Below are 22516 nucleotides of genomic sequence, written 5' to 3'. Positions count from 1 at the left end.
TCAGACAAAGTAGTCAGTGATGCAAAGGAGATGCTATTTGCTTAAAGATGGTAACATGAAGCCTCCTAGCACAGCACACCAGCCTCTCCAACCCACCTGACAAGCTTTTTGCCAGCTGCCATGGGGCAGTTTTCAAGCAGCAGCCCATTTTCAAATAGCCCAAAACATAATCACAACCAACTTTACTTCCCACTCCTCAGTGTCTGCTTTGTGCAAGCTGCTGGCTGGAGACTCATCCTTTCCCACCCCATTCAGTAACCATGTCTGCAATTTGCTTCCCACAAGCAAAGAAGAAAGCAAGGAACATCCTTTTTAGCCTTGCATACAGAGAACAAATCAACATACTGTGGTGCAGTAATTGAAGTTGTCTTGATCTGTCAGCATCACAGTGCTGTAGATGGGACTTAGTGTTCACAAGGCTGATTTGTTTGTTGGAGCTGTTAAGATATCTTCATTCTTCTAACCTCTTGCTGTAACATTTTAATTAAAATTAAGAGCCCAGAGGAGCACACATCAGTGCTCCAACTAATCAATGCAAAGACCTTTGAAACACAGGCAGCAACAGAGAAGAAAGTTTAGTGGTCTCTGGAGCTGCTGATGCAGACACTGAGCAGCTCTTCACCCTTAGCATGTTAATCACCCACTCCTCCAGCCCATGGTTACGGGATCAGCCTTACCAGCAGCACAGCACAAATTGTTTATCCCATTTGGTTTAAAGCCTGGGGCGCACAGAACAGTTAAAGAACACCCTGGAGTTTCACAACCAAATGAGACACTGCAGAGTAGATCTTTGATCTCCCAGTTCCTTGCCTTAAGCAGTATTTCCTCCTTCTCAGACCCCAGCACAAGCCAAAGACACCCACCCTGGGAGCCCTGACTCAGTTGCTTGCCTCTGACCCAAAGGCAAGTCCCTACCAGGCAACTCTTTCCACAGAAAACCCAGCAACAAAAAGCATGGTTTTGAGTCCTTCCCCAGACCAAAGCTCAAGGAAGACATTTCAGTGTACCTGGTGAGTGCAAACACATTGCAGGAGAAGTTATGAAACTTCAGCAAGGAGCATAATCTATAGCCTTGAGTGCTAAACAGTGAGGCTTCTTCACCCCAAGGCAGACATTCTAGTGTAGATCTTCAATCTGTTCGGGGGAACCATGAGCAGGATGCCAAGGCAAATTGGGGAAATGAGAAAAGCTTCAGGTGGTCTCTCCAGATGGAAATAACTTAGCATCTATCCTAGTCTGGTGCACTACTGAAGTAAGACAGACTCATGACTATTTTAATCAGTCTTGCTGGATTCGGTCTGTGGTTACGTGGCTTCTCACATGTAATTAACAATGTGCAGGTTCCAGTAAATGATTTCAAATAAATCGTTAGACAACTAACAGACAGCAGCTCTACAAATTCATATAGTGGTGTTTGAAAACCTAGATTCAGATAATTACTTGGGGCCTTAGCTAGCTCACTGTATACCACAAGCCTGCATGACAATACTAGATCCGTTTTCCTGCTGCAGAGCAGAGCCCCAAGAATTGTGCTGTAGTCTATGGACAGCCACGTGAAGGCAATTTCTACCATAAACTTATCAGAAAAGAGAAAGTGAAATTTAAGCTCCTCCATTTCTCAGCCATCAGAACCCAGCAGCAGTTGCCAGTGAACCACAGCACACAGCTAGTTATGTAGTTAAGTATTAACCGCTTAACCCCCAAAGTCCTGTACTCAAAGACAGGGTTCTTTTCTTAAAAAAAATCCTTCTCCTTACACCTCTGAAATCCAGCCCTGACCAGGAACAACAGAAGTTTAGCCCAGAAACCTTCCTTGGTAATAATCTTCTTTCTGGGCAAGTGTCTCTCTTCATTGCCCTGCCCAAACTCCCATCTGTAGGAATGATCACAGGCATCACAAACATCCTAAAGCAGCAAGGAATTTGCCAAAAAATCCTAGGTGAGGCTAGAAAACAGATTGATCCTACACCTCCCAGACAAGCTGAAACACCTGACACTGTTATCTGCTTTTCATCCAAAACCAAGTTCTTTCATACATATTTAAGATCTGCCAAATCCTGTTGAAATTAATTGCCAAACCTTTCTTTCTTATGTTCTGCTGCAAGAAGTTGTCTATGTGATGCTCTAGAAGCTCAGAGTTGAAATATTTTCTACTAGAACATAATTAAGTATAATACTAGACAAATGTATGCGGAACTACAGCTAACTTGTGATAACAGGTTTGTTCAACAGCAACGATATGAGCGTAGCTCAGAGCTAAGCAATTGTGGTAACATCACATGGATTGCAACACATACAGGCACCGAAACATTTGCCAGTTTTAGGGAGTTTGTAACATCCTCTTCTGTCCTAAGTCAAGGAGGGGATCTACGGAGAAAGTCGCCTAGTATCATCAGGACATGCTCCATGGGTTGGAAGGAAGTCAAAGTGGATGGTCCATGTTATTTGTCTCAGACACTGTTTTCCAAGTGTTACCATTTGCTGGCAAATAGATAAAGCCCGAGCCGCAAACAGCTGAGGCACAGCTGGTTTCTGCAGAGTTACTAAAGTATTTCCAAACACCATGCCAGGAACTGCAGGAGTTGTTCACACATAGATTAAAGCAGGTAGCTGTACCTGGCAAAGCTGCTTAGCTCTAGCACAAGAGCACACGACCTGGCTGTGCCTCATATGCTACACAAAACTAGAAAAACAACCCCAAGGCCACGCTTTCTCCTATTTTGTCAAAAAATACTGAGTCTATTTACACCAAGTTCATCCATGAGTTAACCACAAGGAACTTGTGATTATAGGGACTGCATGAACACAAGAAAGGACTGAAAGGGCTCAGACCCATCCCTCGCATTGCGGCTCTGCTCTGCTCCCCCCAGAGCACCAGGGTTAGCAGCAGGAGGGAGAGCCAGGAGCAGGCTGCCCCATTCATAAGAGGCAGCCAGCCCACATTTTCCATCCAGAGAGTCTTTTTACACTTTATCAACATTATTCCACCCCAAGAGAAAAAAAAAAAAAAGAAAAAAAAGTAAAAAAAAAAAGGGAAAAAGCGAAGTAGGCAAAACACCACACTTGCCTGCTGAGAGCCCATGGTCCTGGTGCACAGGGCTGGTGTGTTCAGTGTTGGGTCTCTCCAGCCAAATCAAGCCTGTTCTGTCTTGGGGTAAGGACAGCATCCCACAGGCGAGTGAGGAACAGCCTTAGCTTCCACCATCAACTTCATCCACAGCTGCACATGCCATCCAGATGACAAGGGCTGGATCCTGCTCTGCTGCGTGGTGCCATGCAATCATGCTTTTCCTCCCTGGCAGCCTCCAGGCTCACAGTCCCACCTCCACCCTTATTTCAGTTCACAGGACCCCCTGAGCAGCTCATTCACTCTCAAAGCCAAGTTTTGTCACCTCTCAGCTCAACAACCGTTAATTTAGCTCCAAGAAGAACTGTTCCAAGAACAGTTGTCCACTTTTCACGAAGAGTCACTGCAGAGAGCCAGTTCCCATCAACTTCTTTTTAGGTTTCCTGCCGTACACAGCTGCTCCACTGGAGATGCACCAGAGTCCCATCAAGAACAAAGGGGGAAAGACCCTAAATTTAAGAAAAAAAACCCACCCAAAGACCAACCCAAAATCCACCATGAGCATCACAGTTGTGGTTTCAAGGTAGCTGCACTGAAATTCAATGTTAAAAATCCTAACTTAAACCTAGAAAAATATCTAAAGAGCAAAACCAAACCCACCTCACCTTCTATGTAGTAAGTGGGGAAAAGAAAGGGCAGCCCCTCAGGACCACACACACCCAGCTGATGACACTCAGTCAATTAGGGCTGATAAGAGGTTTCAGCTGCAGAAAACATGAGTCCCAGCATAGACGAGGTCTCCTGGTGCTCCTGTGAGGAACAGGATGTCCCCCCACCCCAAGACAGTTAAAATCCCAGTACTGAAACATGAACTGAGATTAATCTTGACATTTCTGGGTCTTGTAATGACAGTGGGTGACAAAAGCAAATTCTACATCAGAGCCTTTCCCTGACTGACTTAAACATGTCTATTTTGAAGTAAGTCTTGAGTTAAACAGAAGCGTGACAGTCTGTAAGTTGAAAGCTGCAGGGCACGGTGTCCTGAGACTATGTTATAATCAGGTAGTCCGAGTAGCCTCTAAACTGTACTTGCTTTGTACATTGGTGGGAAAAAGTGCTGCCACTGCACAGCCCACTGCCCCTCATGCTGTCCACAAGTCCTCGTCCCCCTGCATGCAGTGGAGACTCACCGTGGACCAAAATCACTTGACCCCCTTGCAGAATGAAGGCTCAATTCAGGAGGAGGAAATAATCAGGCAGGAAGCAAAAATCAAACCATTCAGTGGAAAATGAAAGGGAATGGTTTTTGCATTCATTTGTCTATGCTGGCCTCTTGTCAAAGGACTATTACTGGGAAACCACAGGGGGAACCAGGGACTCTGGTGAGGGAAAGCTGTGTTTTTCCTACTTGCGGCTCAGTGACTCCTGTGAGCTAAACCGCAGCAACAGGAGATGGGCTTGAGGTGAAACTTGAACTTTTGGTGCATTTCCTTGTCAGGTTCCTTGACGCCTCCCCAAGCAGCAAATCCAGCCACATCAGCAGAGATGCAAAGCCACAGTGCAGGGTGGTTTCTCCTTTTCCAGCCTGGCCAGACCACTGCGTGCTCTGCACGGCCCAGCAGCACCACACTGGCCGCTGCTGAAGCCCCAGCCGTCAGAAATAGTGGCAGCTGCTAAAGGGAGAAACCTCCCTCCCCAGCACTGCTGCTTCTGCTTTGGGGGCTGCAGCACGGGCTACGGCACCGGCTGTGGGGGCAGTCTGTGAGGACAGGATGGGGCTGCCCCATGCTGGATGCAGCTGCTTCCAGATGGTTCTGGCTGGTTCCATATAGCTTCAGTGGCCCCATCACAGGGTGTAGCTGAGCCCATGCTGGTGATGCTTCTGGGGAAATGTATTTAAGAAAGGGCAAAATGCAGTGTGGCAGTGAGGGGAGAGGGGGAAAAAAAGTGAGAGATGGCCCTGTGAGAAGTGTGGTCGGGGAAGAAGGAGGAGAAGATGAAGTGGTCAAGATGCTGGAGGAGTCTCTGCCAAAGCAGATACCCATACGTGGCGCTAATATTAATTAGCAGTAAATTAGTTTTTCCCAACACCTGTCTGCTTTACCGTGATGGTAATTGGTGAGTGATCTCCCTCTATCTCAGTTTCCAGTCCTGTTGATGAAGGGATGAGAGCACCTGGCTGGGCAACTGGCAACAACCCAGAAGTTTCTCCCTTTAGCAGCTGCCACTATTTCTGACGGCTGGAGCTTCAGCAGCGGCCAGTGTGGTGCTGCTGGGCTGTACAGAGCACGCAGTGGTCTGGCCAGGCTGGAAAAAGGAGAAACCACCCTGTGCTGTGGCTTTGCATCTCTGCTGATGTAGCTGGATTTGCTGCTTGGGGAGGCGTCAAGGAACCTGACAAGGAAATGCACCAAAAGTTCAAGTTTCACCTCAAGCCCGTCTCCTGTTGCTGCGGGTTAGCTCACAGGAGCTAGCTGCCGTGGGGCAGAGCTGGGTGCACAGCTCAGCGCACTGCATCGGTGCCTGATTTCCGCACGGCGTGGCACGCAGCCCAACGTGCAGCTCCCTGCACAGCCCGGGGCGCGCCAGCCGGGTGCCTCGGCCTCCAGCCCCGCAGCACACTGCAGGGCCTGCCCGGTGCCCGCAGCCCTCCGAGCCCCTAGGGGGCGCGCTCGCCGCTCTGCCGGCGCTAGGGCCCAGCGGCGGAAGGAAGCGGCTTCGTGCGCGGCGCCCATGGAGCCCGACAGCTCCCGCCGCCCGAGGTAGGGCCGGGGGGCCGGGGGCTGCTCGCGGCACCGGGGCGGGGTTGGTGGCTGGGCCGGGCGGCTGCAGGGCGGGTGTGTGGGCGCTCTCTCCCCTCACTGTGGCACCTCTCGCCCCGCAGCGCGGCGGAGCTGCTGGCGGGCCGCGGGGCCCCGCAGCGCGCTCCCGGCCCGAAGGATTTCCTCCCCGACGGCTCGGCCGAGCAGGCGGAGAAGCTGCGCCGGTGCCGGGAGGAGCAGTGGCAGCTCCTCTCCGAGGAACGCGTGGGGCGGCGGTAAGTCCCCGGGGCCGTGCAGGGCCACCGGGCTGCGAGCTGCTTGTTCCTGGGGAGGGATCCCGTGGGGCGGCCGGAGCGCGGCTGCTGGCCCGGCAGAACCGAGCCGGCGGTGCGGGCACAGGGGATTCCCTCGCCCATCCCCTCGGTTCCTCTGCATCTCCCTGGCTGGAGTAACAGCAGGGGGGCGCACCCCGGCTGTCCTCTCGAGCAGGGGGTCGTACTGGCGCACCAATGGCTTCAGGGTGGGTGTTCAGATCCCTCGAAGGGCCCCCCGTTTTCTCAGGTGTGTCCGTAATCCTGCAGCCTTTGCAGACAGCAGCCACTGTCTCCTTGGGCCTTGTCTGAGCTGACACTCCTGTGGCCTTGTGCGGATTTGGCTGGCGCTCGGTGTCCCTCTCTGTCAGTTTTGGTGGTTTCAAGAGCACTGTCAGTCTCTGGAGCTTATAATTTCTCGGGGGACCCTCAGACACTGCCTCTCAGTACATGCTTTCTCTGTTTGGCCTGCTGTTTTCTGCCAGCAGTTTCTCTGCACTCGTCAGTAGCAGCAGAAACTATTCACATAAAATCACACCACTGGGGACTTTAGAGAGAGAATGGCGACCTCCAGCAGAGGGGCAGGTCAGGTGGGGTGGACCGTTGCCTTCTCCTGTTGTCACGGTGGGCTTTGTTCAAGTACATCTGTAAATGCACGTCAGGGGCAGCAATGGAGTCTCTCAGGGTGGGAGGGTGACTGGGCAGGTTTAGGTTTCCTTCCAGATGGGGAAACTGCGGTACTGACTACAGATGTAGAGCAAGTTCATGGTGAACTCTACAGGTCTTACCTTCTATTTTCTTAAGCCAGCTGCTAAAAATGCATGTTTGCATTTTTGCAAAGTCACCCTCCGCTTCTGAGCTATTACTTTTTTCTTATGAGTCCCTGTGGGTGGGGTACAGCGATTTGAGAGTTTCTTGGCAGCATCTGAACAGTTGTACAATATGGCTTAGGCCATGCATCTCCAGTAGCCTATAGACAGATGACTGTGGTGCTGGCTGAAGACACTTTTAACTAGTGGTGATAAAAACTTCAGCTCGTACTGCTAGATCCAGAGAATGGTGACTTTCTAAGGCCTTATCCTCTAAAAATGCCACCTGGAATTTTGCTGCCTTTTGACACCTTCCTAGGCTCATTGTGTTACTACAGTAGGAGTTGATCGTGGCACACAGCTAGTAATAACAAACTAATCTTTAACCTTCTCAGGAGGAGTCTGGTGAAAGCTGAGTGGAAGCCAGAACAGGGCATCGTGGAGCTGCAGTCCCCCGCAGTGAGTCTGCTACAGAGTGTACTCAGTGTCATCATCTCCTGCTGGCCTTTGCAGATTCCTTAATTTGCTTCTTGAAATGGGAGAGAGCTTGGTTGTCAGCAGGGGACAGCCAGAGCCCATCAGGGATTTGTGCTTCTGTTTCAGGGGAAGTTCTGGCACACCATGGGGTTCACAGAGCGCGGCAAACAGTGCCTGCTACCTGAGGAAGCTCTGTACCTGCTGGAGTGTGTAAGTAGGGGATACCTGTGCATGGCTGGGGGCATTGCGTCCTTCCTGAATGGTTGGAGGAGCTGCAGCAGCTTTAGACTGAAGTCAGAAATCACTTGTCTTTGTTGGTCACTGCTGCAATTTGAGCAGCTGATGAACACCTGGTTCTTGAGGAATTGTCTCTTTTAGGCTGTTGCTGATGGAATCGTTTGTCTCCAGGCCATGGGTTCGTAGCCACTGTGTCATCAGCAGTGTGTTAGTTGGGTCAGTGGCCAGCTTATTCAGCTGGTATTGTGTTTAACCCATTCCTGTGTCAAATATGATAATAAAGAGAACTTTGACAGTCCAGGAAAACTCACTGTTCTGGAAATTTCTGGAAATGAGATCAAGCCATTGTCTCCTGTTCCTTGCAGAAATTAGTTGGAATAAAAGGTTTGACACTGAGAAATCCTTTTCCTCAGAACTGGTATACCGTTAATTAGGCCATCTGAGACTGGTCAGTGTCTGTCAACTTTCTGTCATAAGTTGACTTCCCCCCTTATCCCCAGTGTATCTTGGATATTTTGCAATGGCAGGGTTCATAAGTGCATTAGCACAGTTTTTCTGTGCTTCTCTAGAGGCTGATGGGAATTAGTGAAACTCTATCCAGCTTGGTAGGGCCACATTTAGGCACTAAATCAGACCTTTCTGTGTGAAGAGTGTTGGCATGAGAAGCATTTATAGAGCAGCCAGAGCTGTATGTGCTCTACCCTTACACAGAGATCTGTGGGGTTGTACTTGGCAACTCTTCCCAGTATATATGGCAGAAAGAAATTTAAATGTGGCAGACAGAGGTGTGAGACCAGGTTGCTTTCAGTGCTTCTCTGCTGGCAGAAATGCTGGTTAGGGCTCAGTTGGATTTCTTCGCTGTACAAAGGGGGTTTTTTGGTCTCTCCACCAAAGCCTGTTGGCAGTAGAAAAAGTGCACTGATCTAAAGGGGAGCTTTTTTCCCTTAGCAAAACCTAATCAATTGATTATGGGCATCTGATGCCATCCCTTAAAGGTAGGGCTTTTTTACCTCTGGCATTTTGATTAAATAGATTGTGAACAAACTGATGAAAATAAATTTAGTCAGTTGCTGAGTACAAAATCTCCCCAAAAGCAGAAAAGACCAGTTAGATGCCTTCACCCCATCCCATGGGAGAGGTGCGGTTCCTTGTGTTTTGTTTTCTTTGTTTGTGAGTAAACACACCGTAAAAAAAAAAACAAAAAGAGGAGAAAGAAGCATAGCCTAGAACTGCTTCTTGGAGGTTAGTTGCTGTGTCCTGGGGAATCTACCTATGGGATCACTGAGGCTGGAGTAAGTGCCATCTGAGGATGCTGTTGATTGCTCTGCTCCAGCTCTCTGTTATGTTGGTCCTAAATGTTTTTGTAGTTGTGCTGTGCCCTGAATCACTGAGATCATCAAAGTTAAAGAAAACCATCTCCCAAAGCAACAATTATCTTAAGAGTTAAGCGTTGTGCTCCCAGCTACATCATCTAAACAGATGCAGCACTGGATCAGGAGCTGACAGCTGTGAGTGGGAACTTCTTACCTGGCTGCTAGGACCAGGGCATGGGGGAACTGGGCTTGGGAGAGGGACTGTAAGTAATCCAGGTGGCACATGGATATCATGTCAAGGAGGGTGCTGGGATCATGTCAGGACCCGTGGGAAGAGACTGGTGTGAGCTTGCATAGATGTCTTCCCTGTGATTCTTTCAACACCAAGCTTTTGCCCTGCAGGGCTCTGTTCAGCTCTTTTACAGGGATCTGCCCTTGTCAATCCAGGAAGCCTATGAGATCCTGCTGTCCCAGGAGGCAGTGAGCTTGCCACATTACCAGGTGTGTTGGGACCTCCAGCTGTTGCAGGGAGGATGAAGGCAGACAGCCCAGCCTCTGCCATACAGCCTCTCCAGTGGCTGAGAGCAGAGTAGGACAGTTAGGGAGGGAAGGGGAGTAATTCTCAGTTTCTCCCATTCATCTTCTTCCGGGTGATCAGTTCCCATTTCCCCGCCTTTGCTTTGGGTCCTAGCCCTGGCGTTTTCTCCTCTGCCAGTGCCACACTGTGTTCACTTAGTCATAGTGGAGCTGGAGTAAATTGTTTGGTTGTAGGGTAGTCATTTAACCCTCTTGATTTCCTTTGCTCTAAGGTGTTCAGTCACTTGAAGCAACTCGGTTATGTTGTACTGAGATTCGACGCCAGGTAATCAACTTTTCCTTTCCATGCTGATTTCTCTTTTCTGAAGATTCTGAGCAGCTTTGTATGCCCCTCTGAGTATTGTATGGCTCCATTGGGATGGCAGAGAAGAGGACTTTGACCCTGCATTCCATCTCTTGGGAGAATTAAAGGCTAAAAGTGGCATTCTGCCCTTCCTTGCTCCTCCCTCTTGAGGAGGTGGTTGGGAATATGAAGTGGGGCATGAACTGAGGACCATTCAGGTCATGCTTGTGGATTTTCTGTGCCTGGAATAAAAGGTTTCTGCAGCTGTATTCTGGGGGCTGAGCAGAAGGGTAGTTATACTGCATCACCCTGCTCTCAGCCTCTGTGTTGGTGTCTCATTCCAGCACTGTCCTGTCTCCCTATGAGAGGCAACTGAACTTGGAAAGTCATTGCAAAAGCTTTGGAAAACACCATCGCAAAAGGAGGAGGAGTTCCAGTCCCCGGTAAGGATGTGGCCCAAAGCCTTCTTCCATCTTCTCCCAGGCCCCAACTGGCTCAGGAACAGCTACTGACTAAGTGTCTGAGGACACTTATGCTGTGGGTGACCTGTCTGACAGCCATTCTTGGCTGTCCTCAAGCAGTGCAGAGCTTTTTCTGAACTCATGCAGTGTTCCCTTTTGTCACAGCTGTACTTCATGCAGGGTGTGTTCAAGAGGGGTGAACTGCCCTTGAGCCTCCCAGCTGCAGTGGTGAGGTGCCAAAAATAGAAGGGTAAAGTCAGTGCAGAAGAAGCACGTGGCAGATATCTCCTCCTCCTCCTCTTTTTTCAGAGGGGGCGCAGACACCACAGTGCACATCTTGCACTTACCCACCCCCTCAATGCAGCTTATGCTAGGACTGTACAGCAGAGAGCAGTTGGGTCCTGGTCCTTGCACGCGGCCTCTAGGCGTTGCTAAAATGCAAACAGGCGACACAATTGGTAATTTTGCTAGTAATTATGACAGCTTCCAGTAGGTGGCGTCATCCTTTAAGAAACAGGGAGGATGAGTCTGGTGTGCAAGTCCTTTTCCTGTTAACATCAGCGCTTAAGGAGTTATGAAATTTTAGGAATTGGGAGATAAAACTGCTGGTTTAGGAATTGCCTTATCTTCTCTGGAACCAGGGACTGAATCTCATACCAGTTAAAGGTGCTGGTAAGAAGGTTTCTGCCTGGCCTCTGCTAATTTGGCTGAAGTCCATCGTGAGGGAGGGCAGTGCTAGGTTAACGTTTGGACTCGACAATCTTAACGATCTTTTCCAGCATAAACGATTCTATGATTCTACATTTGTGCGGAGGTGTTTGGGTCAGTATATGGGGTGTATGGAGGCTGATTGGGAATGTGCATGTGCAAATCAAGGCTGGGATTCTCCTGGGCGTTGAAGTAAACCTCATGCAGGGCTGCTGAGTTTATTCTGCCTTTGGCATTCACTGCTTGATTTTGGCCTGCTTTTTTCCCTTCTCGCTTTGTCACACAAGCAAATGCTCTCCTTCTAGCCAAGATGTTTGCAAACCCTCTCTGTCTGGGGGTTCCTGCCACCTTTGCTGTCCTTCTTCCAGGTTTGGCAGACTGCATCCTTTCTGTTAGCAGGGAGGAGGCAGGATTTAAAGGGAATAAAGTGCTGCCGCACACTCTCCCTGTCTTTTATACTGCTGCTTCTGTCTTTAGGTCACATGAGAAGAAACATAAAGGATCCGAGGACCTTCCAGAAGCTGAAGGGACCTCCAAAAAAGATGGAGATGACCGTGGAGATTCTAGCTGCCTTCCCATGGATGAAAAGGCTTTGTCAGAGCAGCCAAAGGAATCGGATGCTGGCTGTGGAGACGGGGAGTCAAACCCAGTTCCTCTTGATACAGGACAAAAGGACTCCCTGAGCAGCTCCTCCAGGAGCTGGGTTGGAGACCACAAGGAAAGCAGCATTGGCACCCATGCACCCCGCTGGGATTTTACCACCATCATCTTGCCAAACGTGGCCCCAGACCAGCCGTGCACACATCTGCCCTCACCTGACAACGGGCTCTTGCCGGAGAACGTGTTGGGGAGGGAGGTTGATGCAGCTTGCTGGTGCGCACGCATCAATCAGAAACAGGAGAAGCTGTCACGGAAGGAAAGGGAGCAGCAAGAGAGGGAGAGCAGGTACAAGAGCAGTGTCAATGCTGACCGGGAGGTGAGGCGCTGCTCCAACTGGCAAGAGTACAAAGCCCTTCGGGAGCAGAGGAGCCAGCAGAGGGTTTGGAAACGACCGCCGCATCTCTGGGACCAAGCTGTCACACCGCTTCTGCGGCCTGATGAAGCTACCTCATCAGGTAGTGGCTCTGGGAACTTAACAGGGATCCCCTTCTCCCCGCCAGCTCTGTGAAACATTGCCTGGTATGCTACAGCAAAAGAGATGACATGGAGAAGCTGAACATGAGTTTTGGGGGATGATACCTTGGGAAGGAGAGTCTCGTTAGAAGACTAGACAGGTCTAGGCAAAGCAGGCACAGAGGAGCCCAGCCATGGGCATGGGGAGAGAGAAGAAAATTTTTCTTTTGCCTTTCTATCTCTTTCTATAGCCCACTCATGTGCCAGGATAAACAGGGCCTTGGGAGGTCTTCTAATCCATTCCCCATGTCCTACTGTGTTGCAGTCCTTCCTGCTAGGCTGTTAGGCGTGTGAAACCAGGGCCAGCAAGATGCAATGCAATTGCAGGGTGTTGAGGGCTGTGCGCTAGGAGATGAGGAAGTCGAGGTCTTTGAAGTAGCCAGTGGTGACTGTGGTGCTGCCAGCCATTGTCGGAGGAGGAAGGCTTTTGGGTGGTGGTGGAGTGCTTGGAGTGCCCTGAGAGAGAAACAGCTGGTCTGATCCTTTCCTGTTCCTTCTCCCTCCAGCTGCGCTCCTCCAGCAGATCAGCGTGCTGCAGCCCTCCCACATCCTGGATGGAGCCTCCCGGTTAGTATCCAGTCAGCCAGCTCGTAACTGTTAGGGAGTGGGGCTGTCTTGTGTCTGTCCCTGCTTGTGAGGTCTGTGAGATGCTCACAGCAGCAGTTTGGGAGCTGCCTGGCATCCAGAATGCCAAGAGAATCCAGCGCTCTGTTCCATGGCCCCATTGCATCTGTAGCGAGGGGATGACATTTCCATGAAGTACCAGGTCCTGCAGCAACAGAGCTAGCTCGTTCCAGGCCAATTAAAACTTCAGGGTTGCTCTCTTTCCCTGCAGTTCCCTCTCTGCACCCCAGCCAGGTGATCTCCCCCAGAAGTTTGGTTGGGTTTCACCTTGCTTCATCCCTGGAATGTGCTGCCATTCCTGCTGCAGTGATTATGAAACCTTGGCTTTGTGACTTCTGGTTTGCTCCTGTCTCAAAGAGTCTGTGTTGTGTTTGTGTGCAGTCCCTGTAGGGCAGAACATTGCTCTGCTTCAGTAACTGTTAGTGGTGTTCCTTGCCAGGGGGGTTCCGCAGAGAAGGGAGTGTGGCAGGTACGGAGCAGGAGCTTTTTCTGGTCTGACAACAGGAAAGGTCTGGAAAGTAATTAGAACAGTTGCAGGGTCAGTCCTTTGAGGAGTGAAGCCTTTCTAAGGGCCCACACTAGCCAGGCTTCAAGAGCTTTTGCTCCCTCCTCCTTCTGCTCGATCTATACCCTAAGATGTTTCAGTACCATATGTATGTAGATGTGTTCTCTCTTCTGTAGGCTGCAGGAAGATCCAGAGGGCATGAAGATAGACTTCAACGTGTATCAAGCAGATGCTGTGGCCAAGTTTAAGAAGACAAACCCTGGAAAGCCATATGTCAGGATGTGTGTTCGGAGGTATCCATGGGTCTTATGCAGTGTTGTGAAACATCAGTTGCTGTTGTGGAAATTAAGTCCTAATGATCTGTAAATGACCCAGCATCTTGTGAGCTTTACAGATCATCAGAGTGCCTCTCTTTAGGGTGGTCCTGCCCAGAATTTCATTTTCTTTCAGTTCCTCCTTTGTTGGAGGCTGTGGCTGACAATTCCCCCAGCCCTTGCACTCAGCCCACGCTATTTGGTCATCTGGTTGCTGCTCATGTCTGAGTATCACTGGAGTCAGGAATAAGAAGCCACAGCTGTATTTATGCAATGCTTGTGAAACTTGGGTAGAGCTCAAGTTTTTCAGGGAGCTGTATGGTACCTGAATCTGCAGGCAGTGCAGGTCCCTATGAATTTCTGCACATGTACCTCCCTAGAGCTTGCTACAGGCTCAGGGCCATGGGTTTAGTATTTTGATCTTTGTCAAATGTAACTTTAAGATTAGCGTGAACAGAGGATAGGTGTCCCCTTTCTTGCTGGATTGAGAATCTGATACTTAAGGCAGGTGCAAAATCCAGTCTCTGCCTTTAATCATTTTGATATACTAAAACTCCCTCCTCTACTCTGCAGCTGTAATAGAGCAAGGGAGGTGGTAATACAGTTTCACAAAGGTCTGTCATGAGCGAGTAGGATGATCCTTGCTGCGTAGATATTTTCATTTATGAGCAAACAGACTGGAGTATTAAAAGGAGGGAAAAGCAGGTCAGATGTTGATCCCAGCAACCTAAAGATCTTCCTAGCACAAAGGTATTAAGATTGCATTGGATTGGCAATTTGCCAGTAGCTCTGTGAGCCACATCTACAAGGCACAGCGTGGAGCACTGTGCAGTTGCCCTTGTTTTTGGCAAAGGATTTGACAGCTCCCGGTTCCCGGCATGTGGTTTACTCTCTCAGGGCTGGCAGCGTCCTCCTTTGACTGAAAAGAGTGGGGAGGATCACTAACAACTTCTAAGACCAAAGGGACTGCTGTGCTTGCTGGCCAGGACAGCTTTGTCTCTGTATTCCTCTTGCTTTAAGAACAACGGAATATGTTTTTTTCTCTGCAGTTTCGATGAGCAGATTCCATCCCTTCGGGCTTTGAAGCAGGTTACGTATCAGAGTGGGGACGTCCCAGTGGTCTTTGCACTGGTGGATCATGGAGAAATTGCCTTTTATTCACTAAAGGAGTTCAAGCTGCCAGTGGATATTAATCACTGAAGTTGCTGTCCCTTGCAGAAATGGTATGGGAAGAGCTTTACTCAGGATTTGTTTTCTTGATTAATGAAATATTACAGGAAATAGAGCCTGCGATAACTGGAACCTTGGATAGGTGACCACTTTATTTGCTGTTACAGACTTCACCTACCCAGATGGCTCAGGCATAATAGCAAAATTTACAGCAAACAAGTATGTATGGCTTAGCAGGGCATTTCTGGACCGGAATACACTGCTTTGTTCTTGAAGCCACTGGTTCTTCAGCTTTCTCATCTCGCGGACCAGTAGTTTACCTTTTCTGTGTCATCTTTTGCTGACTGGTGGACCATTAGAAAACACTTTGCTGGTGATCCTCTTGTCACATGTAAGAACCACAGTGCTACAGCAGTCGAATGGGTTGGAGAGTCATTGAGGTCAATCAGAGTCAGAATAAGCTGATCAGATCAGCAGTGGTGTCCTGCGTCTCTGTCATTCAGCTGTGCCAACAACTGTCAGATCATATTCTGATCTGAAAAAGTCACAGTGATAAAACTTGGCCACCAGGAATAAAGTTTCCAGGAACTTGAAAGTAGGAAATGTGCCTTGAACATAATTTCATCAGCCAGAGGTCACAGAAAGCCCCAGAGCATTGCAGATGGCACCCCAGCCTCAGGCTGTAGCGGCTCTGCTGAGATGTGTTTCGGCCATGCAGCATTACGACATATTAAAGTTTGGCCACCAATATCAGTGGGCTGTATCAGATAGTCTCACCTGGGCTGTACTGCAGCCCCTTCTGTTTCAGCCTGACATCCTTTTTCCTGGCTGTGGATCCTTGTATTTTCTTTTGCAAGTGATAGATCCCTGAGTAAAGAAAGAACCTACAAATTCCTCATGAGCCTTCCAGTCTTGTAGCTGTTGTGCTCCAAACTGAGGACATCACTGCTTTCCAGGCCCTACTGTGGGAGCTTTCCACCAGGATATCCAGGTACCAAATTTGCTTTAGCCTCTATGCAAAAGTGCCAGGTGTCAGAAAGTCTGCACAGTGGATAGAAACGTGCTGAGCACAGCAGTGTTCATTATTGAAGTTTTCAGAACTGTAATAGTAACTGTTTAGGTGCAGTTTATTTGATAATTTTTTAATTCCTTTTGGAGGTGTGGAGAAGGCTAAGCAATAAAAAAGTCTTTTCCGGCAATGCAAACTCCTCAGCGTGGTTCTTAATTCCCCCAGAAACGTTAGTAAGTTATGCAGAGGGAGACACTCGGGGGAGCCTACTAGGACTCCAGTAGCACCAGCTGGGGAATGCCTGCCCATGGCCATACAACCCGTGGCTGCATAACCCTGCTCCTACGCCTGTCTGTGTTGGGATCCACACTGCCACATTCCCTGGGAGGGCAGTGTGACTCGGAGCCTGGAGGAAGTTCCTATGTCTGCATGCAGTTCCAGTTGGCACATGACACCTTGCCATCTTCCTCCTGTGTGATCAGAGGTACCATAGCCCAGGGTAGCAGGGATCTGCTGCAAGCTCTGGGCCTGGTCCTGCACACACCCATGTTATCAAATGCTGGAAGCCAGCAGGGCTATGCTGAGGTGAGGGTCTGACAGTTCCTCCGCAGTGGCCTCCCTTTCCTCCCTCCTTCAAGTAGTGCCTTCGCTCTGATAGTCCTCTTCAAATGCTGGGGTTGGCAGTGCCAGTCTGTGACCTCAATGTTCTCCCAGACTTCTACAGATTAAAGGCAGTGGGAAGAGTTCTAAGAACAGGCACAGCCAGAAGAGCTCCAGTCTGACCCACAGGGCTCATGTTTGTCCTGGAATTAGGTCAAACTCCTGTTGATTTCAATCAGTCTCATCTGCTTATGCCAAGGTGGAATTGTATCGATGAACAGTAAGCCACAAGAGCCACCCAGTGAGTTTCGCTGGGGCAGACTCCCTGATTCAGCACAAAACAATTACAATTTAATAACCACTGCAGGGAGGATTGAGAAACTGTGGCTGCCTTGCTCAGCACCACAACATTTGATGGTGCCTTTACCAGGATGGGATAGTGATGCAGACTGATACCACTGCTTCATCTTGGCCCACAATGTGGAGCAGCTGGATGTTGCAAGATGACAGAAATGAATGTTTTAATTGAAAAACATCACTTTTTGGAAGCTTGGCTGAAATGTTTGCTGTTACTGGCCCCTTGTCAGACTTAATTTCAAGCTTTTGCACGGATGCAGAGAGGTTGGCAGATGTTGGACTGCCATTGCACTCTACATAACTACAGATTCCTTGCCCAGGTGCCGTGGCTGCTGTCTGCAGCCAAGCTGTGTAGTGAGAGCAGCAGTTGCGTGACTTTCTAACTAAGGCTTCAACTTTCTGTGAAGTCTTTCTGTCTCTTTATTTGTTGCGACGACAGGTTGGCATCTTCACTCGGCTTGGCGCTGGTTCCCTGGGGCTGGCGGAGGAACAGAGCCGGAGGCCTGGCACGGGCTGGGAGCCTGCTTGCCTGGCTCCCCTCCGCCGGTGCTCGGGTCTCCCCGAGCACGGCCGCCCGCATGGCGGTGGCCGCTCTCTGATTGGCTGCGAGCGAGCGGGCTGCTGAATTATTTATGAGGCGGCGGCTGAAAGGGCGGGGCGGCCGCGGTTCCCCTGCACTTGCCCGCGAGGGCCCGCCTCAGGAGGGCGGTTACATCCGCTGGGCCCTGCCCCGCTGGGGGCGGGTTGTACGGAGGTCCCGCCCCGCCGCACCCCTCCCGGAGGTGCCAAGGGAGGGAGGCCGCCGCCGCCGCCGCGCAGGCAAGAGGGGAGCGGGCGCGGAGCGGAGCGAGGCCGGGGCGGCCCGGCTCCAGGCCCCGCAGGTGAGCGCGGCTCGCTGGGAATCGGCCCGGGGTGCGGGACTGGGGCCGGCCTGGCGGGACGGGCTCCGCGGAGGGGGGTCCTCGCAGGGGGTCCGGCCAGCGCGGCCCCGGCAGGGCTCGCCACGGTGGGCTAGGGCGGCCCCCGCCCCTCCTGGGCTTCGCGGCGCCCCGTGGGCTTGCTCCCGGGGTCCCTCCGGCGGGGCTGGCAGGTGCTCGGCGCTGCCCCCGCCCTGGGGGTCCGCTTCGCCGGGTGCCCGGGCCCTCCGCGCCGCCTTGCTCCGGCGAGCCCGGCTGCCGGCACCTGGAGCCCCCGTGCCCCAGCGCACCCTGGCTGTGGCTCGTCCACAAAACTTTGGGCAGTGGCGTTGAGGGAGGCGTTTGTTCGGGGGTATTTTTGGGGTGGGTGCTTTTCTTCAGGGTTTTTTGCTTATCAAGTTTGATGCGCTGTGTTTGCTGTGGCCGGAGCGCGTAGCTGAGGGGTCGCGCACGGCAGCTTTACATCCTGGGATTTTGCAGAGGTCGCGGCTGTGGCCGTTTGCTCCGTAACTTCCTGGTTGAGCCCTGGGCGCGAGCGGGGCCGGGGCGCGGGGCCCCGTGGGGGCTGCGAGGAGCGGCCCGTGTCGGCAGTCGCGGCCCCTCGCCCTGCTGCTGCCTCGTCCTGCCGGGGCAGATGTGCCTGCCTGCCGCCGAGCCTTGCAGGTCTCCATCTGCTGCGACTGGCTCCAAGCAGATGCGATTAGTAAGTATTGCAATATCTCCTTTGGGACGCTCTGTTCGCATTTTTTTTTTTTTTTCTTCTTCCCCTTCAGATCCCTGCCCACATCAAATATATCGTGTTACTGTCGGATTTTTCCTCACGAGAGTTGTAAGAGCTTGATGGTTGGGGGAATGTGTTATTTCTAACAGACAGTGAGCAGGTGAAACGAGGAGGTGAAACAAGTTGTTTAGCCTTTGTCTCGAGTTGCCGGCAGTAGTGGCAGGGGAACGAGCTAGTTACTGACTTCTCTGCTGGAGGTGATGCTTAACCTTGGCTTTGGAGAAAATTTTGTGCATAGAGCGGTTGAAGTAGACTTCTGGGTCTGCATTTCAGTAGTGTGGTGGCACAAAGCTTTGCAGTCATGTGTGGATAATGACAAGACAGGAGGACAGCCTCACTGAGGTAATAAAAGTTGTCCGTTGTAATGTGTTACTTGGTGGGGAATGCTGCTCTTTGTAGTCAGCTGAGAGCACTTCAGTCAACTGGAATATCTTGCTTTGCCAAGTCCCAGGTGAAGCTGTATGCCCAAAGCAGCTGCCTGGTGATTTTAGCTTTGATTCAGGGAAGCTGGTGCTTCTAGCAAGCGGAATGCAAAGTGGTGGTACATCCCAAGGCTGCTCCGTGCATCCTGGCACGTTCTTGTAAAGACAACCTGGCCCATGGAGGGGACAAGGACGATCTGTGCAAGTACCAGGTTGTCCCTAGTCCTGCTCAGTGCTGCTTGTAGCCACTGAAGGGGCTCCATTTAGTTTATGGTATTGAAAAGGGAGAAGAATTCTCAAACATTTTATAGGATGGTGCTGAGGAATGTCTTGACTTTGCTTTTGAACAAATTACGTCTGCTATAACTACTGACTGAAGAAAATTATTAGAGGAGTTAAACCAGTAGAGTCCTGTATCTTCTGGTGGCTTTTTGGTACAGAGATGTGATTATCACTGAATTGCTTATAAGAGGTGTGGTTTTTTTCTTGGCTGCCATACAGGGTTGAGAGATGTCAAAGACTAAGAGGTATTAAGCATATATAATGTAATGCAGTTAATCCATGGCAATAATAGTATGTAATAACTGCTTGCAGCCTGATCTTTCTTTAAAATAGTTTATCAGAGGGGAGCAGTGGTAGCTGAAAGTTTGATTTCTGTGCAGAAATTCAATGGAAACTCCAATTCTCATCCAAAAACTTCTTATAACTAGACCGCTTTGTTGCTTTAAGAAACAAATGCTTTCATGGTTTACTCCATTGACACACTGTTTGGTGTAGAATGCTGTTCCAGAGTTACAAGCCACTCTTCCACTTGAATCATACTGCTTAGCAGAAGCGCACAAAGAGTTTTGCATCATGTGCAATAATGTTGTTCAGTGCAAAGACTTTGTTCTGCTGGAGCGTTTTGAAACTTCATGTTGTCATGCTCCCATGACAAGGAGAACACAATAGGAGTCATAATGACACACAAGGTTTGCACAAGTAGTAAATTCATTGCAAGTGGGCGATTCCTGGTAACTCCAAGTACAAAGCTGTGAAAGTACATGAACTTGCCTGATTTATATGATTGGTTCTCAGTTAGTGTCCATGAGTTCTTGGGGAATCTACCTCTGGTCTTTTATTTAATATTTTCTGTGTTTTGGGAGGGTGATCACCTGCACGTAGTATTGACACAGTCTTTTCAGTCTGTCTCTCCAGGTTCACCAAAATTAATCTTTTTTACAGGAGGATCTTTTGGTTTACCTCTCTGCTAGCGCCTGACTACTGTATGCAAGGTGCATCTGAACACTCTCCTGTTAGAGCAGTTGTTTAAGGGAGGCGTCTGCATGGTCTCATTAAACTATGAGATTAATGTTGTTAGAACATCTTCCCAGTGAAGCCTTATCCCAGGAAAAGATGGTATCTTATACTTCCAAGCTTTCCACATACTGCAGCTATTCCTTCCCTTACTCTAGCTCTTCTGCTTGGCTTGTACTTTCTTCTTGAGTATCTGTCTTGATAGTGTGTTATAGCCAAGCATGATTGTGGAGATGAACTTTACAGTGACAGCCCAGTTGAAGAATAGCTAGGGGTTGTTTCATCGATTTCAAGATAAAGGGGTTCTTAAACTTGTAATTTCACAGCGAGTCGTGTCAGAGTCTGATGGGTCCTATAATCGATAAACTTGGTAAGGCTAGTATTTAAATGATGCTTTGAATGTGTTTGTTGTTGTGAGATTGTTAGTGCTAAGAAATAGCTTTTTCCTGTGCAATTGGTCTGGCCTCTGTTCTGTAGCTGCTGACTTTGTTGGTAACAGGAACCAGGCAAACTTCTGGGTGCGGGAGGAAACCTAGTTCAGAGAAGGCCATGGCGGTAACTGTTTGTTATAGGAGCACTAACAGCTTGTAGTTCAAACAAAGCTTGTTGATAAGGCCTCTTTTATTTTAGCAGAGTTGATAAAGTATTATCAGATGCATAGGTAGAAGTTCTCTCTTTAAGGACCTGCAAGCAGGAACAGGTGATGAGGAAGGAATGAAAAGGAGACCTAAAACAAGGCAAGATTTAAGATTCTTGAGATACTTGATGGCATTTTGAAAAGAAAGCTGTTGCACCTTACCCCATTGAAAACCTGTTCAAGTTGAGTAAAGTTTGGCTAAGAAGCACACAGATGGTACCGTACTTGCAATTCTCCTATATGAGCGAAATAAACTCATTATGGCTATGTTTTTGTTGTGGGATTAACTTGGGACCATATCCACACTTAATACTGTCTACATAGTAAAAAAATTCTGACCTGGGCTTTCTCATCTTGTAAGACTGGATTAACTTGTGTGATTGGGACTCACAACATTGGTTGTCTTACACTTCTGGCTGGAAATTCCATTATCATGGGAGGGCATAAGCGAAAATTCAGTGTCTCAGCAAGCTGTGCATGGGCATCAAAGACACAGTGCCGCATGCAAAACCAATGAAGACAAAGCAAAACGCAGATCTCTGATGGGATTGCTAACACACAGCAGTGAAGAACAAATAATGCTCCTCCTAGGAAGACACATTTGATCCTCTATTGAATATGGGTCTGTCATGAGCATGGCATGTATACTTGCCATAAATCTCAACATCTAAAATGAACGGAGCTGAGCAGCTGGAATGAAATCTGGTTTCGATGTTAACTGCTCCTTAGTCTCTGATTGGAAACAGGATCATCTTGCAACTCATGCTTTCATTGCCTTCCTATATGAATAGTGAAGAGCTTTTGTTTTGTGGCTGGATCTAATGAAATGAGGTGGGACAGGGTACCTCATCGTATTTAGCTAAGCATTCAGCTAACGAAGTGGCTGGAGCTCAATGTACAGAGCACTCTGAGCTTTGCTGTCAGGTGTCTGTGTACTGAATATGAGCAAAACTGGGGTTGACTGCCTTGGGCTGCTGTTGCCTATAAACAGCTGACCTCAGTGCATCTTGGAAGAAGAAAATTTGCACATAGTTTCTGGTAAAAGGCTCATCTTTGAAACCCTGAAGAATTGTTTCCCTGGAAAATAAGAACATTAGATACATGCAGACCTGGCATGGCTTCAGAGGCTATTGAAGAATTCCTCACTGGCTACTGGTAGCCACAACTGTTACCATATGGTTGTAAATGCTGACTAGCAGATAACTGCAGAGCACACAGGACTGGAGTTTTATGTAAGACACTGAAGGTGTGTGGGAGAGAAACTGGTCTGCTAGTATGTAAATGTGCATCTGGAAGATAAGATTATACAGATTGTGGAATGTTTGTTTTTTCTAGAATTGGAAAAGGCACTTGCTTATTGTACTAAAAAGAAAATTCTTCTTATTGACAAGAGCTTGGTAAACTTGTAATAATGATACCGCTTGGGCAACCTGTGCTACAATGGATGTCATTCTCTTTGCTGTTTCTTCTTTGCCTTTGCTCAAAACTGCGTTTCCTCTCATCTCCTCCCATACAGCATTTTCCTTTCCCCACAGCATTCTTCTGGAGAAAATGGCTGCACACAGCTTGGATGAGTGTTTTCTATGCTGGGTTAAAAGCTGACTGGATGGCCGACCCTAAAGAGTAGTAGTAAATGGAGTGAAATCCAGCTGGCAGCCAGTCACAAGTGATGTTCTCCAGGGCTCG

General features: G+C 49.3%; 2 protein-coding genes across 5 annotated transcripts in view; both read left to right on the top strand.

The window, feature by feature from the left end:
• The first annotated feature begins 5762 nt into the window (after positions 1 to 5762).
• Positions 5763 to 16010, top strand: TSEN54 (tRNA splicing endonuclease subunit 54). 2 transcript variants are annotated; one of them, XM_040581617.1, is made up of 11 exons: positions 5763 to 5829; positions 5952 to 6104; positions 7345 to 7408; positions 7553 to 7636; positions 9379 to 9477; positions 9786 to 9838; positions 10201 to 10299; positions 11503 to 12140; positions 12705 to 12765; positions 13504 to 13620; positions 14691 to 16010. In XM_040581617.1, the coding sequence occupies exons 1-11, from the start codon at positions 5801 to 5803 to the stop codon at positions 14839 to 14841; spliced, it is 1548 nt and encodes a 515-aa protein (XP_040437551.1). In that variant the 5' UTR covers positions 5763 to 5800; the 3' UTR covers positions 14842 to 16010. The 2 variants fall into 2 exon arrangements, with proteins under 2 accessions (XP_040437551.1, XP_040437555.1); XM_040581621.1 differs by lacking the exon at positions 9379 to 9477.
• Positions 14790 to 22516, top strand: part of LLGL2 (LLGL scribble cell polarity complex component 2) — a 37517-nt gene continuing 29790 nt past the window's right edge. Inside the window, exon 1 of one of the 3 annotated variants that reach the window (XM_040581611.1) lies at positions 14790 to 14864. The gene's annotated coding sequence lies outside the window, so the exon portion shown is untranslated. Of the gene's footprint in view, positions 14865 to 17534; positions 17659 to 18251; positions 18398 to 22516 lie in introns of those variants that run through there. The other 2 variants (XM_040581593.1, XM_040581598.1) reach the window with 2 other exon arrangements.

The sequence above is a fragment of the Falco naumanni genome, chromosome 1, assembly GCF_017639655.2.
Source record: "Falco naumanni isolate bFalNau1 chromosome 1, bFalNau1.pat, whole genome shotgun sequence".
Lineage (NCBI taxonomy): Eukaryota > Metazoa > Chordata > Aves > Falconiformes > Falconidae > Falco > Falco naumanni.
Note: the sequence above shows the minus strand (reverse complement) of the source record. Positions and strands in the feature narration are given on the sequence as shown.

What these genes read in the sequence shown, in the direction of transcription:
- TSEN54 (XM_040581617.1), top strand. Translation starts at nt 5,801, where the DNA reads ATGGAGCCCGACAGCTCCCGCCGCCCGAG. An exon ending in TGAGCTTGCCACATTACCAG is followed by an intron (nt 9,478 to 9,785) that starts GTGTGTTGGGAC and finishes CTTTGCTCTAAG; the next exon opens with GTGTTCAGTCACTTGAAGCA. An exon ending in ATCCTGGATGGAGCCTCCCG is followed by an intron (nt 12,766 to 13,503) that starts GTTAGTATCCAG and finishes TCTCTTCTGTAG; the next exon opens with GCTGCAGGAAGATCCAGAGG.